The 17,159-nt window shown below is 40.8% G+C and overlaps 1 protein-coding gene across 5 annotated transcripts in view; it reads right to left on the reverse strand.

Annotated features, from left to right (window-relative positions):
- MED6 (mediator complex subunit 6) overlaps positions 1 to 13,586 on the reverse strand; it is a 123,935-nt gene extending 110,349 nt beyond the window's left edge. For 4 of the 5 annotated variants that reach the window (XM_063090872.1, XM_063090869.1, XM_063090870.1 and 1 more), the window contains exons 1-6: positions 13,513 to 13,586; positions 6,506 to 6,665; positions 5,080 to 5,171; positions 3,141 to 3,223; positions 2,720 to 2,828; positions 1,179 to 1,294 (exon numbers count right to left, since the gene is read on the reverse strand). In XM_063090872.1, the coding sequence (XP_062946942.1) occupies positions 1,179 to 1,294; positions 2,720 to 2,828; positions 3,141 to 3,223; positions 5,080 to 5,171; positions 6,506 to 6,665; positions 13,513 to 13,534 (582 nt within the window). In that variant the 5' untranslated portion in view covers positions 13,535 to 13,586. The remainder of the gene's footprint in view (positions 1 to 1,178; positions 1,295 to 2,719; positions 2,829 to 3,140; positions 3,224 to 5,079; positions 5,172 to 6,505; positions 6,666 to 13,512) is intronic. The other variant, XM_063090873.1, reaches the window with a different exon arrangement.
- Positions 13,587 to 17,159: the final 3,573 nt, after the last annotated feature.

The following is a 17,159-nucleotide window of genomic DNA, read 5'->3' on the forward strand; positions in this document are numbered from 1 at the left end:
TGCCTAGTGGCTACTGTACAGGTATACAGGACAGTGCAGGTCTAGGTGTTCTTCCCCAGCCTACCAAATATATCCTATGTACTCACTGAATGAATGGTCAAGCACACCAAACCTCTTACATTCTATAGTTTCTATAGTGGTTACTCATCACTCTATACACAGCTATTACTTGTTTGTTTGTTGTTGTTTATCCAACAGACACTGTTCTTCTATCTTCAAGTGTTAATTCATGAGATTTCTCTAAGCTGGCTTTCCTGTCCTGAGTTCCAACTTGTGCACTCTGCTCCCTTCACCACCAAATCACAATTTTAATAGCAAATATCTCTCACTACAGCAGAGTCAGGGAAGGGGGAAATTCTAAAGTCATCCCACAGTGTAAAACATCCTATTTAATTTAAAACTACCCTAGAAAATCCCTTAAACAGCTCCTAAGAAAAACAGCATATATAATCTTGCATGTACAGAGTCCTGTAAAGGTCCTTAAGAACTGAGACTAACCATGAAAACGGCATGTTCATATATTCTATCTCATACCTACCCCACTTCAAAAGCTCATTTAAGTAGAATGGCAGATGGATTTGCTATTGCTGTTGGAAACTCCCCCCAAAATCACATACTGGAATTCATATAACTTAAATACCAATATAGTAAAACTCTATTATTACTCCCACCTCCTTCATTTATTATGCCAAACCTTCTACTTCAAATGTTCTATTCTTTCTGTTACAAAAATTTTAACTATTCTATCATTTAAGGAGTTTAGATATCCACTACATCAAGCTAGAAGGCAGCTTGTAGAGAAAAAGGAGCATGAGTTTCATATTTTAGTTTTGTTACTACCTGTAACACTTTTAGCAACTTTCTAAATGAGAATATTATCTATATGCAGTCCTCATTGTTTAAGAAGATTCAGTAAGGAACACAAAACAGTGTTAATTCCATTCCCCTTACACATTTCCTTCATTCAAAACATTTCCTTTGATTCAGAGATCATTTTTTAACTAATGAGGAAAACCAATACTTTTAGGTCACATCTGAAGCAATTTTCAATTAAAAATAAATATAATCCCCAAACTGGCCAACCACCAAAAAAAAAAAAAAAAAAAAAAAAAAGCATATATACATATGTGTGCCAGAAAAGGTATCAAATCAAAATTAACCACACACATTATCATTACCTGTACAAATTTGGGTGGAAATTTTTGTCTAAGGTCTACAAGTAAAGCATCCACACGTTGTCGCTGAAAAATAGAGCTTGGTTCTTCTTTCCTTTTGGCTTTAGGCTTGACTTTATCTATTAAAATACAAAGTCCAAATTGAAATACCACCTAATTAGTTTGGTGTCTTATACTTTACAAATCTTTATCCACCACAAACGTACCCAAACTTCATTACTTTTAATGGCTGCAATACCAAAGATAACTCCACAAATAAGCTAAACACAGCACATATGAGTATGCAGAAGTGTTCTAACTCTCCCTCTTAAATGAAGTTAAACTCTAACATATAAGAAGCTGATATATGCCTTTTAAATATACTTCAGTTTTAGAACATAAACATGGACAGACATGAATTTCAAAGCTAAAGTTTTTTGTAATTACCTAAATCACAATCCAGATTATTGGTTTGAAATTACCTTTTGTATCTTTTAAGAAGCCATGGAAACTAGGGGACCTGGTGCCATGACAGGTGATACATGGATGGATCAGAAAACAGACTGGTCAGGGCCGGCCTGTGGCTCACTCAGGAGAGTGCGGTGCTGATAACACCAAGGCCACGGGTTCAGATCCCATATAGGGATGGCCGGTTTGCTCACTGGGTGAGCATGGTGCTGACAACACCAAGTCAAGGGTTAAGACCCCCTTATCGGTCATCTTTAAAAAAAAAAAAAAAGAAAGAAAGAAAACAGACTGGTCATCTAGAAATAGGACTCTAAGAGAAATCCCTCATCTCTCCTACTTTAAAGACTGGAGAAATAAAAGTTTCCAGATTCCAAGATGACTCAATACTTAGGTAAGTAGAAAATATCATCTTTGCTGTTTCTCTTCTTTACTTTATTTATTTTAAAATCTTGAATCATCTTAACAAAGATTACCAGTGCTGTGGATTGAATGCCCTCCCAAACTCACCGAAGCTTAATCCCCTCTGTAACTATTAACAGGGTGGGAAATCCGATTATGGTAATTGAAAGGTGGGGCCTTAAAGAGGGGATTAGACTGAGAGGACTGTGTCCTTGTGAATGTACTGATCTATTCACAGAGTAAAGGGCATGGTTCTGATGGCTTTAACAAAAGAACAACTGAGTTTAGCTCTCTCTTGCTTAGCCATCCACCATATGACACCCCACATTGCTGTTAAGAGTCACTACCTACCAAAAAGGCCCTCACTAGATGTGTTCCCTGGACTTTGGACTTCCCAGGCTCTGAAACTGTGAGATATAAATTTTATTTCTTTATAAATTGCCCAGTTTCAGGTATTCTGTTATAAGCAACAGAAAAAGACTAATACAACCAGTTTCCTAACAGATTAAACATATCTGTTCCTATGTAAGGGCTATTATTATCACATCTAGTTACATGAATTGTAGCTACAACAATATCATTATTTTTTGATAAAGTACAACACACCAAGAAAATACCAATAGCCATTTTCCTAAAGAAAACAGTTTCATTCTCAGAGAATCAAAAAGTATTTTGGGAGGGTCTATTGTTCTACCTACCTTGCTCTTCATGATCTTTGAAGTGCCACCAATACCCTTTGGAAGGATGATATCGACAGTATGACATAGCTTCATCAAAAGCCGACTGAATGCCATGCACTGCAGTAAGCTTGTAAAAAGAAAACAAATTCTAAATTCCTCATTAGGTCAACCAAAATTCCCAAAGTAAATACTCACAAAATATTACACATGCAAAGACAGTAATTTCCTATTTTTCAGAACCTAAATTACTAAACAATGGGGGCTGTGGCATATACTTTAAGCACTGACTTGGCCCACAGTAACCAATGCTCAAGACATTCTAATAGTCAACACTTTACACCAAGTTACACAGGGAAAAAGAGCTCCTGTTTGATTCTTGGAAGCATGGAAGCACAATTAAAATTTTTCTTTAGTGCTTAAAGACTGTGAAGACACTTACCACTCTGGAGTTTATAACTGATCCCAAGTCTGGTGCCTGATAGATCACTCCAGCAATGATATAGTAATCAGCCAATGGGATAACTAAAGCAGTGGGAAAAAATATTTATGAATACAACTATGGAAACAAACTCCTAAATAGATTTTCATAGAAGAACTAAAATTTAACATTTTCCCATATTAAATCTCAAGGCAGGGTTTGGCAATTCCTCTTTTTGTAAATATAGTTGCACTGGAAAACAGCCATACCCATCCATTTACGTATTATCTATGGCTGCTTTAGCTACAGTTGAGTAGCTGTCACAGAGCCTAAGAGGCACACATGTGGAAAGCATTTACTCTCCGGCCCTTCATAAAAAAAGTATGCCAACTCTTGGCCTAGAGGAGTGCTTCTGAAACTTTAATGTGCATTTGAATCACCTAAGGACATGGTTAAAATTATATTCTTATTTATTAGGGATAGTGCATTTCTAACAAGTTCCTAAGTGATGCCAATGCTCTTGTCAGTCAACCACACTTGCTGGCGTAAGACCTTAGAGCAAGAGAGACTTGGGGCCCTGAGTGAAAATATCAGATGCACCGAACTTGCCTTGGTGCTCCAAATGTTGAGTCCTAAGGAATAAGATAGCTGCTAGTGAGGCTAGTGCCATCTTGCATAGCTTCTATACCTTGAACACAAATCTTGCCCCTGGACGTGCCAATTTCTAAGGTTCTCTTTTTTCTCTGGGCAGGGACTCTAGATCTTTGATTTTGAAACTAAATTTGGATTCTGGAACCACAACTTCTTTAGCATGTAATTCTCTGAAATCAAAACCAGGATAAGGGTTGTTCCTAATGTCTAGATGATGGTATCTAATTGAGAAACGTAGGTGGGACAACACTATCTGTCTTTTCTACCTTGAATCTTCTCTTTGGTGTGATATTGTCCATGGTCCTAGCTTGATTCCAAGCTGTCTTCAAGTTCTAGTCATCTCTAGAATAGGTGTCTAGCTCTTTGATGCCAAATGAAATCTGGATTCTATACTCTTTGGTGTTATTTCTAAAGCAAATTTCATTGGTTGGTATAATGCGTTATTCTGGTTAAATGAGTATATGAGTATTTTCAGTTGATCCTCTATGAATTTGATACGACTGCATCTACCATGTATTTTGTAACAGACTTAACTCGTAGACTGAGATGAGAAGAAAAGTTACTTGGGATGCTTGAGGTTCAGTCGGAATCCCAATAACTGTGCTCACAGGAAGAGATGGCTTTGATGTGGTGTGTTGCTCTGAGTATTAGTGCTTGGAGAGTTGTCCTTGGGCAGGTTGGAAGAGTCTTGGTCCAAGCATACAACTAATGGAACTTAGATCTTGAAACATTTCCTAAGTGATAGCTATGCATGCTGTACCAGCTTGGCCAGACAATTTGTACAAGTAATGTAATTATAGTGGATGCCTAATTTACTTCTGGGAATCTGGAATTTGGGTGGGCAGAGGATGCCTACACAACCAGTCCTCAATAAAAGTCTTGAGTTCAGAGTCTCAAATGAACTTCCTTCAGCAGACACATTGTACATGTGTAGCTGCATTTCACTGCCGGATGGAAGGCACAATAAACTTGCACAGAGATTCCTACAGACCCTACTTGATGTCTTTTCCCATAACTAATCTAGCTGTGTATCCTTACTGTGTTGCCATAACAAATCTTAGCCATGAGTTTAATCATATACTGGGTCTGGTGAGTCCTCCTAGAAAGGTATATGTATATGGTGGTGGGGACCCCCAAAACAGAACCTAATGCAAAAGTTCTACTCTGCACTTCATGGTCCTCAGCTTGAAAGAACTGTTCATTGCAAAATCTTTAGTCGGCAATCCGAAAAAGTAACAGCACATAAGTCAGGAAATAAATAAATCTTGATATTTTAAGAAAAAAATAATGCTTGAAGTAAACAGTTTACCTTGGGCAGGGGAATGCCGCTGTTGCTTCCGAATGATAAAAAGAATGGGCTCTTGAGCATGTAAAAGGATATATTCGACTCCGACCATCTGACTGAAAACAGAACACAAACATCTAGAGATCCATGAAAGCCCTACGAACAATTTTGCAGAACATTCAAATGACTATATAAAGGTGTAGCAACATTGTAAATAGGATGAAAACTGCCTGTGTTTGGTGTTAAAGTCTAGCTGTTGAGTAAAACTGCCTATTTTCCCAGGTAGGTAGTGTACAGATAAAGTAAGATTTGGTTTTTAAAAAACAACAAAATTTCTCTGCAAAAATTCGTGGTGAACTTAAATCTCAGAATTTTCAGTCAGGAAAGTACACTGAAGAGCATCCATTTCAAAAACACAATCAACATACCATGATGCTTTCTGACCAAGATCCATAAATACATATAAAATACAAAAATAAACATGAATACCCATCCAGAAAACATCAAAACCTTATCTTCACCCCAACAAATTTTTTAACCTGACAGATTATGTTTAAAAGTAACAATATGTTGTCTTAATAGTTTTAAGAATTTGTCTCATAACAAAAGCCACTTAAAACCATAGAAATTTAATTTCATAAATTCCCCTGATATTTAGCTGACAAATGAAAAATTCCATTACACAGTTGTTTCAGAAACTTTTCTGTTAATAATAAATTTGAACAATGTAGCACCCTAAATCTGGAGAATCTTGCTTTGTGTTTGTTTAGCTAAAATTTTACTTCCTTTGTCATACAAAGAAAAACCTACTATAAACCAGACTACGGTATAAAACACTAAATTAGAGATAATAATTATAGTTGCCTGGTTGTAGTGCTAAGATCACTCATCAGATTGACACCTAAACCTCAATTATATTTTAAATAGACATTATGAAGTTATACAGAAAAGGCTTCTAAGTTACAAGTGACTACTAATACAGTTGACTCTTGAACAACACTGGTTTGAACCGTGCAAGTCCACTTATATGTGGACATATTTTTCAATAAATATATGTACAGTACTGTAAATGTATTTTCCTTATGATTTTCTTAATAATTTTTTCTCTAGCTTTATTGTAAGAATACAATATATAACACATATAGCATACAAAATATGCTTATCAACTGTTTACCTGTAAAGCTTCTGGTCAACAGTAGGCTATTAGCAGTTACGTTTTTGAGGAGTCAAGTCATATACAGATTTCTACTGTGCAGGGGGTTGACACCACTAACTTCTGTGTTGTTCCAGAATCAACTGTAATTCCTTTGCATGTCAAATTTGTACAAACCCAAGCAAAACTACAATTTTTCTTCCAAAACATATACTCTGCACTTCACCATCCACAGCTTGAAATGTTCATCGCAAAATCTTTAGTTGGCAAAGATGCTACCTTCTTAAATTAACTTACTTCAAGTGTTCCAATGTTAACCTCTGCATTTTGACCACTTCATTATTACATGTCCTGTCATAAAAAGGATTACTTCTTTCTGAAAAGTAATCCAGGACGCTACCACTGTTCAAAATGGGGATCCAAGAGCTGTCAACCCAAGAGATTCCCAAGAGATTATCTAAAGAAAAGAAACAAAATGGTAAAGGATTAGAAGACAGAAAGAATCCAATCTGACATTTATTATGTATCTAATGTAATAGGCACTATGAATACAAGGATGACATGAATCTTAACCCACATATTCTCATAATCTAGCAGAAGAGATAAGTATGAATAAATGTGTTATGATAGTTCAGAGGAGGGAGTAGAATACTTTACCTGGGGGAATGGAAATGATTTTTCATGGGGTGAAGAGGTGGGCTTTAGCACTACATGTTAAAGAATAAACAGAGGCTCACTACAGGAAAAAGTAGGGCAAAGTAATTCCAAAGCAGAGAGAATGCATATACAGAGGCATGAAGATGTAAAGTCTATTATATACTAAGAGAATAATTTGATTAAGTGAAGAAGTGATAAAATTTAAAATCTTGAAAGGTCTTTTTAAAAACTGAAAATTCTGAGTGTTTATATGTAAGCAACAAAGTCAAAATTTTTCAGACAACATGCATGCCAAAGAAAAAACATCCATAGCCACCAGTTTGAGATCTCTCAACAAGGAACAGAGAAATAAGTTAGAAAGCTATTATTGCAGACAAGATAATGATGTAAAAATTAAGGAGCACATGGGAAAAATTCCCTAATTACAGCCACACTGTTTCATATTTTACTGAAGAACTGAATCTTAAATTTAAAAAAGATATGGTACATAGAGCTAGATACCTTTAATTAATGAGCTTTCATTAGCTGTCATGTTTCATACCACTGTCTATACTAAACACCACTAAGGTGTAAGTCATGAACATCAAAATATCTATATAATACTGGTTGAAAAACTTCAACCTCTCCTCTACTGTAATTACTTCTGGCATTTTTGAAGAAGTCAGTCCTAATTCAAGGTGACAAGCAGTTCTGAGCGAAACAAATCAAATGAGAAAAAGGCAAAAATGTGTATAAAACAAAAAAAGGAGAAAAATATACAGTACGTTAATGACCAAATAATTAGTACAGACCATTTAGATGGTTCATCATAAATGAATCATGCCACAATCAAATACACAAATGTCGGGCCGGTGGCTCACTCGGGAGAGTGCGGCGCTGGCAGCGCAGTGGCGCTCCCACCGCGGGTTCAGATCCTGTATAGGGATGGCCGGTGCGCTCACTGGCTGAGCGCGGTGCGGACGACACCACACCAAGGGTTGCAATCCCCTTACCGGTCACGAAAAAGGACAAAAAAAAAAAAAAAAATACACAAATGTTGAAAACAACATTTTCAGAAAAATACAGTTTTTCTAATGAAAAGCAACTAAGGATGATCATTATTCTCAGCTTTAAATACTACAGTCCAATTATTAACATAGTTTTATTTATAGCAAAACTACTTATACTTTTTTTTTTTTTTTTGGTGGCTGGCTGGTGTGGGGATCTCAATCCTTTTTTTTAAATTTCTTTAGGAATAATTATATAAAAGCATTTCTAGGACAATTTTGGTTTGTTTCTCATGTGGAAACTTTGTATGGTGTCATAATCAGTTGACAATAGTGTTAACAATATTAAAAATCATTTCAGCATCGATAGAAGAATAATCTACAGAAACAAATAAATGAATAACTACAGATCTTCCCTACCAACAATTATGTAGAGGTTAATAGACATGGGCATGATGTGATGACAACCTGGTAGAAGACCATGGAAATGCACAGGAAGATAAGGACGCACAAGACATTTTTAGAGGAAAAAAGAGACAATTTCCGGAATGACCAGTTATAAATTCAGAGAACTTAGGAACCAATAATTCATTTAGGGAAGTAATGATAACAAATTTGGCTTGGATATACTGAGTTTCAATACCGAATCAGACTCTCAAAATTAGAAAAAATCATGAATGTCATCTGCTCCAAGTGCCTGTTCAGTAAATTCTCCCTAGAATTTTCTTGACCAAGCTGTTTCCACATTTACAAATTACTTCATCAAACAACAGGAGAAGTAGATTGATCAGGGTATTTAGCTGATAACTAAATTTCCATGGGGTTGGATCCCAGTCATAGCCATCATATTTTCTTTATCTAGTAAACTAGTCAAAGATGAAAAGTGAGGAAAGTGTGACATGTGAAACCAATGCAAAGGGAGATAAGGGACTTCCAGTCAAGATGGCAGAATAGACAGTCCCCAGCATCACTCTCTCCCACAAATCAACCAATTTAAAACTATAAAAAAGCAACGACAGCCAAGCTGGCGCTGCTAGAGCTCAGGGGAAGAGGAGGAGAGACCTACAGAGTCCATGAAGGCAGGAGAAGCCACGATGAGAAAAAGAAAAAAACGCTCAGACCATTTCGAGCCCTGCCACATCCAGGCTGGAGCTGCTGAGTGCACAGAGCAGGAGCTGGCAAAAACTGCAGCTATGCCCTCCAGATGAAGTTGCTTGGAGGCAGCAAGGGAGAAGAGTGCCTTGGCAACCCTGAGGACAGCAAGACCACTAATAGAGTTCCCATGGGCTCACATACAAGCAAAGAGCCACAACAACTGAAGATAAGGAGTCACTCAGGAGCCAGTGAGTCATTGCAAGGGACTGGTGCACAGCCCATCCCATGGGAAGTGTTTGCAGCACGGGCGATGGAGGAGATGGGCCCACCGGGGGAACACTGGGGCACAGAAAGGACAGCTGATCTGCACCCCTATCAGCAAAGGACCACTCAGAGGAGACCAGTCAAGAATACACAATTGCACGGGGTGCAGTTTGATGAAAAGACTCCAGCCCAGACCAGAGTTTCAGATCTCTTGAGAGCTGGAAGTACCTGTAAAGTCAACCATTAAAACCTGAGCTGCACAAAAAGTCTTCCCCAGGGAATTAGCAGCAAAGCAGCAATCTAGCTCAACCACACAGCTCAAGTACTGGTCCCCACAAGAAGTTCCCCCATCTTAGAAGTAAGCAAAAGACAACAAATTAGTTCCAGCACAGAGTTTAAATGGTGGGAACAGCAAATAATCCAACTCAGAACTGAAAGAAAAAAGTACCCGCAACCACAGATAAAGCTTCATATTAACTAGTAAAGGTCACATTTCACCAAAGAACACCTATAACACACAGAAGGACTGGAAGTCCCCTTGGATACCAAGCCAGCAAGGGAAGAGGGCAAGGGGCCTCGGCAATACACCACCAACACCCCCAACCAATCCCGAGGGTGGGGGATGAGGGCCTCAGCCACGCCCCCCCAACAGGCACAGCCAGCCCAGCAGCAACCACCGAGCTGCTGCAGGAAGTGCCCCGGAAGCACCCCAGAAGCGCCCCGTGCTCTCCTAGCCGGGGTGGTGGGGGCCTCAGGCCTTGGTCATGCCCCCACAACACCTGCAGCCAGCCCAGCAGTGACGACCGAGCCACTGCAAGAAGAGCCAGGTCTCTCCCAAGCAGGGGTGGTGCCGGGTCTTGGGCCTCAGCCACGCCCCACTGACAAGTGCAACCAGCCCAGTGACGACCACCAAGCAAGAAGGGCCCCAGGTTCCCATGCTTGGACAGTGGGGGGTGAGGGCTTTTCCATACTCCCCTGACTTCTGCACCCAGCCCAGCAATGACCAAGCCACCACTGGAAGCCCCCCAATCTCCCCTATGGGAATGAGGGGGGTGCCACAGGCCTCAATCCCACCCCTCCTCCTCCCTCCTTCATCCATCCCATTTCTTTCCCCTTTCCCCTTTCCCCCTCCCTCCCAACTGCTCTGCAACAACATCCTAAAATGTAAAAAATAATATTAATAAAATTTAATTTTCTTTAAAAAAAAGAAAAGGGAGATAATACTATCCACCACTTTCAAACACTGACTTTGTATCTGGTACTGTTCTAACCACTCTACCACACAATAGTTCAAGGAGGTTGGCACTATTATTACTATTTTACAGATGAAGAACCTGAAGCATGGGAAGGTTAAGTAACTTGTCCAAGGTAGCAGAGCTACTAAATACTGGAGCTGAGATTTGAATCTAGGCAGCCCAGATCTACAGTCCACTCAACACTATGCTGTCTCAAAATGAAAGATCCAATAAAGAGCAATATTAAGGACTTGCGAGAGAAGCAAGGGCTGATACTATAAATTTGGAGACTATCCTTAGAACAATGCTGTCCTACATAGGATGCAGAAGTCTCATCAAATACATCTCTTTTTCTCCATCCCTACTGTCATTATCTTACTTAATCTATTTCCAAGAGTCACCTAGAACAGTTCTCTTATAGGACTCTCTGTCTCTGGGTCTTCTCCTACTAGTCAGCCTTAATAATGCTACAAGGGTACTTCAAAAAGCTCCTGGAAAAACAGAATTAAAAGATAATACAAATTTTCCCGTGAATTTTTTGAAGTACCGTCATTCACTCGCAAAACATAAATGTAATTATGTCACTTCTTACTTAAAGATTGGCAATGCACACCTATTATCTAAAAGATTAAGGTCCAAATTTCTTAACATGGCATTTCACAATCTAGCTCCACTATTCCCATTTCACTGTCAACCACGTAGCAGGATGGCACAAGGAAAAGTACACTAGCAATCAGGGAACTTCAGGCAAGTCAATCTCCCCATGCCTTATTTCCTCATCTATAAAATAGGGGTCATAATAGTATCTGCATAATAGATTATGTATGTAAAACGCTCAGCACATTGTAAGAGCCCAATAAATGTCAATTATGATGATGATGGTGGTGGTGGTATAGTGGTGGCTTCTTTCTCTATGTTCTCATAGCAATTTCTATACGCAAGCATACCTCAGAGAAATTGCGGGTTTGATTCCAGACCACCACAATAAAGTGAATATCACAACAGTGCAAGTCACACGAATTTTTTGGTATCCCAGTGCATATAAATCTATGTTTACATTATACTGTAGCTTATCACACGTGCAATGACATTATGTCAAAAAAAATGTCTAATTTAAAAAATATTTTATTGTTAAAAAATGCCAATGATCATCTGAGCCTTCAATGAAAAATGGCACTGATAGACTTGCTCAACGCAGGTTGCCACAAATCTTCAATATGTAGAAAATGCAATATCTGCAAAGTGCATACAGCACAGCGCAATAAAATGAGGTATGCCTGTACTTTTATTATCAATACTCATCATATCATAACCCAGAAATACAAAGTATTCCCATTAAATTGAGTTTTTAAAGAAGTGGAACTGTATCTTACTCATCAAGAACTAACACAAGACTTGACTCATAATAACCAGCAAATGTTTATTAATTCATAATTGACAGCGAAGGAAAAGTACAGTATGACTTACTCTACTGGTCATAGATTTTTATCAATCCATTCACACAGACTCCAGTATCCAAGGATGTTCATCTCCAAAATGGTTAACTGGATTTAAGAATATGATCTATGGATGTGAAATTCAACATAATTCCTGTCCCGCTTGGAGACTACCTGTGACCACAGCCCTATAAAGAGAATACACTACCAAGTCAAGCGGACTCCAACCACTTCTTATCATCTCCACTGTTACCACCCTAGTCCAAGCTGCCTCCAAATGTCCATGCATTACAGAACTGGCCTCCTAACTGGTTTCCCTAATCTACCTTTGCCCTCCTACACTGTCCTTAGCTGTTTTCAGCAGCCAAGGTGATCCAAAAAAAAAAAAAAAAGTCAGTCAGTCTACAGCCATACCATCCTGAATGTACCCAATCTCCTGTGATCTCGGAAGAAAACAAGTCTGTCAGATCATGTCATCCCTCTGATCAAAACCCTCCAGTGGCTCTCCATTTTACTAGAGGAAAAGTAAAAGACCTTATCATGGCCCACAATACCTCTCTTTCTTCATCTCCTTCCCATATCCTCTCCACCTCCACTTATACCCACCTCCTTGCTGTTCCTCTAACACACCAGACACATTCCCATTTTTACAGCCTTTTCCATAATCTTAACAAATCTAAATAAAAAGCAGTACATTAAGAAAAACAAATATTTGAAAAGAGTACTATGGACGAAATGCTTCTCTTTTTTTTTTTTTTCAGTACCAAGGCAGCACATTGACAAAGACCGTACAGCAGTCTAACAATCTACAAGTGATGAAATTAAGCACTTGAAACTCTCAATTACATGTAAACATGTAAAAAACATGATCCAGAAATGCTGAAGATCACTGGATAACTGTAAATTAGAATATATTTCCAATAACTGTGCTAGACCCCAATTCGGTTAATACAGAAAAGGTGTCTCAAACACTTCCCTTTAAAAATCAAGAATATACAAACAAAACCCATGCTACCCAAGATCAAGCAGTAATTAAGGGGTTGCATCTCCATATTTCTGTTCACTGAATAATTCAACAAATATTTGAATACCTCTACAATTCAGCTCTGAAAAAGAAACGACCCCTGCCCTCAGTAACTGCTAGTGTTCAACGGAAGGTATTATAGACTAAAAAATAAAATTTATAATAGGAAGTCTTAGGGATTCATGCCCAAGGACCCGTGGGGACGATCTCAAGAATACAGCAGTCCCCATGTCAAGTCCGAATAGATGAACCAAATCAAGTAGGCTCATTACCCAACTCCTCTCTCTACCCAAAGGCCATTTCTTCACCCCCACAGAACAGCGCCAATATTGCTGCAGAGATATGTGTGCAGAGCAATACTCCAGGTGTGAGGGCTCAAAGCCCAGAGCATCTTCCATCCCCTTCGCTTCGACGTTTCTAAGACACCCCTCAGGAACTAAGAAAACCTCAGCAACCTTTCGCCAGATTAGAGCTTGGGATCGTCCATGGAAGGCATTCAGAAAAACTTAGCGACCTCACAAAGGAACCTGAACCTTGCCCCCGAGAGCTATAAACCCCACACCAGTCTACAGACAATTAGGAAACAAAGCATAACAGTACAGGTTACCTCGAATGTCCCCCGCCGCCATAATTCCGACAGCCCTCGCAGGTTCTTCTTCCGGCGCAGAGTAAACGCAATGCCTATGACGACGGAAGCGGCGCGTGGAAGAGCATACGGATGGTGAGGAGGGACGTAAAAGGGAGGGGGAGGAGCCGGGGAGGAGAGGGGCGGGGCTTGTAGGAGAGGGGAGGGGGGGGAGGGGAGGGGCCGGAGAGGAGAAGGGCGGGGGCGGGGAGGAGAGGGGAGGAGCCGGGGAGGAGAGGGGCGGGGCCGGGGAGGAGAGGGGCAGAGGGGCGCAGACAAAAAGAGCGGGACGAGGAGGAGTGGGGCGGGGGCTTGGGGCGGGAACACTAGAGCCGGGGAGCAGGGAGAGGTTGAGAGGAGAGGGCACGACCAAAGAAAGGAGGAGAAGGGGCAGGGCGGGCTACTGGGAAAGAAAATTAGATTAGAGGAAAAGCACACAGGACGGAGTCCCGCCCCGCGCCCGCAACTGAGGGATTTGAAAATTCTACCTTGATCATCTGTGATCGTCAAACAAACAAACAGACAAACACCGACGCTGTAGAGTTGGAGGTGGGAGCGTCTCTAATTTCATAAGCTCCTCGGGTGATCCACTGAGCTGTTAGGTTTAGGAGCTCGTGTAGCCATGCTGTTTTTCACCCTGCCCCGAGTGTTGAGATGGTACAGGACTCGGCAGAGAGAATTTGAGAGTCATTGGCTTTTATGTGATTAAACCTGTTAAAAATCTAAACGAATTACATAAAGTATTAGCTGCCTGTGAGGAACAATTTCACAGCACAGGAAATGCCTTTGAAGTAAAACATTAACAAGAGTAAGAGAACGGACTCTCCAGGATCCCAGAGTAGCAGCCTAGGGTCTGCACACCAGGTAGCAAGATTCCAGAGAGGGCGTGATTCTGCGGTATGGGGAAGCCATAGAAAGCCCCAGAAAGAGTCTGAAGCTCCAGTGTGGCTCTGTAAGAGGAAAATGATGGAGATACCTGCCAACAAGACACAGATACTGAGAAGAGGGCCCCAAAATCTGAAAGAGGGGTGTGGGGTGCCTACATCTTCTACAAAACTTAGGTATTATGAAGGCTCCCCCAGAATTTAACCACAGCCCAGGGGCAAGAGGGAAGGACCATGCATTTAACTGGGATTTCCCACCTCATAAACGGGAAATTCAAAATTTTTTAAATCTCGAGGGCGGGACGGAGAGGGAAGGAGGAAGGGGCGCCAGCGGCGGGCGGGATCCTGCCGGGCGCATCAAGCCTGGCGGGCCCCTCGTCGGGGACCCAGACGCTGGCGGGCGCTGAGTTTCTCAGGATCCGCCAAGCTCGCCTTTGCTGACTGCATTTCAGAAAGCATCCGCTCTTCTCGCCGGACCCAGTCCTCAAATGATATATGCCTGTATTATTCTTTAAAGCTTTGTATTTTATTATAGAAAAGTTCATCCCCCGAAATGAAAAGTAGAACACTGGAGACGGTGGTTTAAGGTGTGGACCTTTGAGAAGGTGTCCCAACAAATCAGTGAACTGAAGGATAAGTGCTGAATAGATTAATCCAAAACACTATTTTTTAAACCAGGAGGATTTTATCTTGATGGATAAACAACTTCGATTCGATATGTGTTTTCTGAAATTAATAGAGCAATATACTTAAAATAGATGAAGATGTTTAATAAATAAGCAATGTCAACTCTGTTCTGATGAGGATAACTCAGTGATGTCAAATTTTTTACAAATCCCTGGTTGTGTTCCTAAGGACAAGACTCTTTTGATAGGACTGATATCAAGAGAAGTAGGACCGTTTTGTGTGCATTCAACTCACAGTGATAGAACTTATAGTGATCAGCATGAGTGGCTTAAAAGAAGAAGCTTTCAACTAAATCCAAAAGTGCAGTCATTTTTTTACTGCTATTATTTTTTAAAGCTCTTCATAACCATTTCAAAAACATTGATAACTATTTTAAAAGATTTTAAAAAGGCTGATGTCTGCAAATTATTCCCCTCCGTCAGCGCAGAAGCCTGTATTACCTGCCACTGTTCCTGCTGTGCTTGCAACTCCTTCTCCATGTTCAAGTCCTAAGACGGGACTCTGCCTGTCTAGCTAATGGAAGCTTCAGTGCACCATCACTTCCCAACTCTGGAGGTCAGTACACACCGTTTCATTTCTACTGCAGATTGGCCCTGGGAGACTGTTACCATTGAAGCCTGGGAACTGTCTTTATCTGCTGTCAAAGGTCTTGGGTACTCCATTGTTTATTGTACTGTGCATGCTATTTATGTCAATAGTTTTTCTAATTAATATTGTTTTTAATTGCTTCTCTCTAAATTACACATGCAATTATGAGTTAACACATATGGTCCTGATTCTGAGCATTTTTGGAAGAGTCCCAATAGACTCTGAGCCTAAAGTCTGAAATTTCAGAGACTAACAAATTGGAACTTATATCCCAGATTTAAAATACCATTCATCCCAACTTTAAAATACCACTATTGTACTTCTGATCAATATGGCAGAATAGATGGTCCCCAGTGTCACCTTCTCCCACAATCAACCAATTTACAACTATTAAAAAGCAACAAACTGCCAAGCTGGGGCCGCTAGAGCTCAGGGGAAGAGGAAAAGAGACCTACGGAGTTCACAAAGGCAGGACAGAAAGGACCACTCTGACTATTTCAAGCTCTGGCCATTTCAAGGCTGGCCCTGGTGAGCACACGGAGCAAGAGCTGGCAAAAGCCGCAGCTGTGCCCTTCGTATGAAGTTGCTTGGAGGCTGCAGGGGGAGAAGAGGGCCTTGGCCCCCAGGCCAGCAAGACTACTAATAGGGTTGCCATTAACCACATAGAAGTGAGGGGCCACAGACAACTAAAAAAAGGAGCCACTCAGAGGCTGGTGAGTCACTGCAAGGGACTAGCTCATGACCCATCCCATGGGAAATGTTTGGAGTGTGGTGGTCGGAGAGACAAGCCCACAAGGGGAACACTGGGGCACAGCAAGGACAGCTGATCTGCCCTCCAGTCAGCACAGGCCTACTCCGTGGAGACTGGTCAGAAATATAGAACTGTAGGGGGTGCAGTTTGCTAAAAAGACATAGACTCAGACCACAGTTTCTACACAACACAGGTGTACTGGACCTCACAAGACCCAGAAGTGCTTACAAGGTCAACAATTAAAACCTGAGCTGCACAAAAAAGCCTTCCCCAGAGAATCAGCAGCAAAAGCAGCAATTTAACTCAACCACAGGGCTCAAATGCTGGGTCCTGCAGGAAGTTCCCCCATTTTAGAAGTGAGCAAAGTACAACAAATTAGTTCCAGTGCAGAGTTTAAGTGGTAGGAATAGTGAATAATCCAACACAGAACTGAAAGAAAAAACAAAAACCCCACAGTTCAAAGTTCTGATATTAACCAGTAAAGTCTAACACCACCAAAGAATTCCTATAAAACCTAGAAAGACCAAAAGCCCCTTGGGCTCCCAAATCAGGGTGGTGGGGGGCCAAGGCCTCATCTACATCCCCCCACCATCCACACCCAGCCCAGTGATGACCACCAGGCTGCTGCCAGAAGTGCCCCAGGCTCCTCAGCCAGGGTGGTGGGGGGCTGAGGGCCTCAGCCATACCCCCCTGAAGTCCACATCCAGCCAAGTCAGGAC

The sequence above is a fragment of the Cynocephalus volans genome, chromosome 3, assembly GCF_027409185.1.
Source record: "Cynocephalus volans isolate mCynVol1 chromosome 3, mCynVol1.pri, whole genome shotgun sequence".
Classification (NCBI taxonomy): Eukaryota; Metazoa; Chordata; class Mammalia; order Dermoptera; family Cynocephalidae; genus Cynocephalus; species Cynocephalus volans.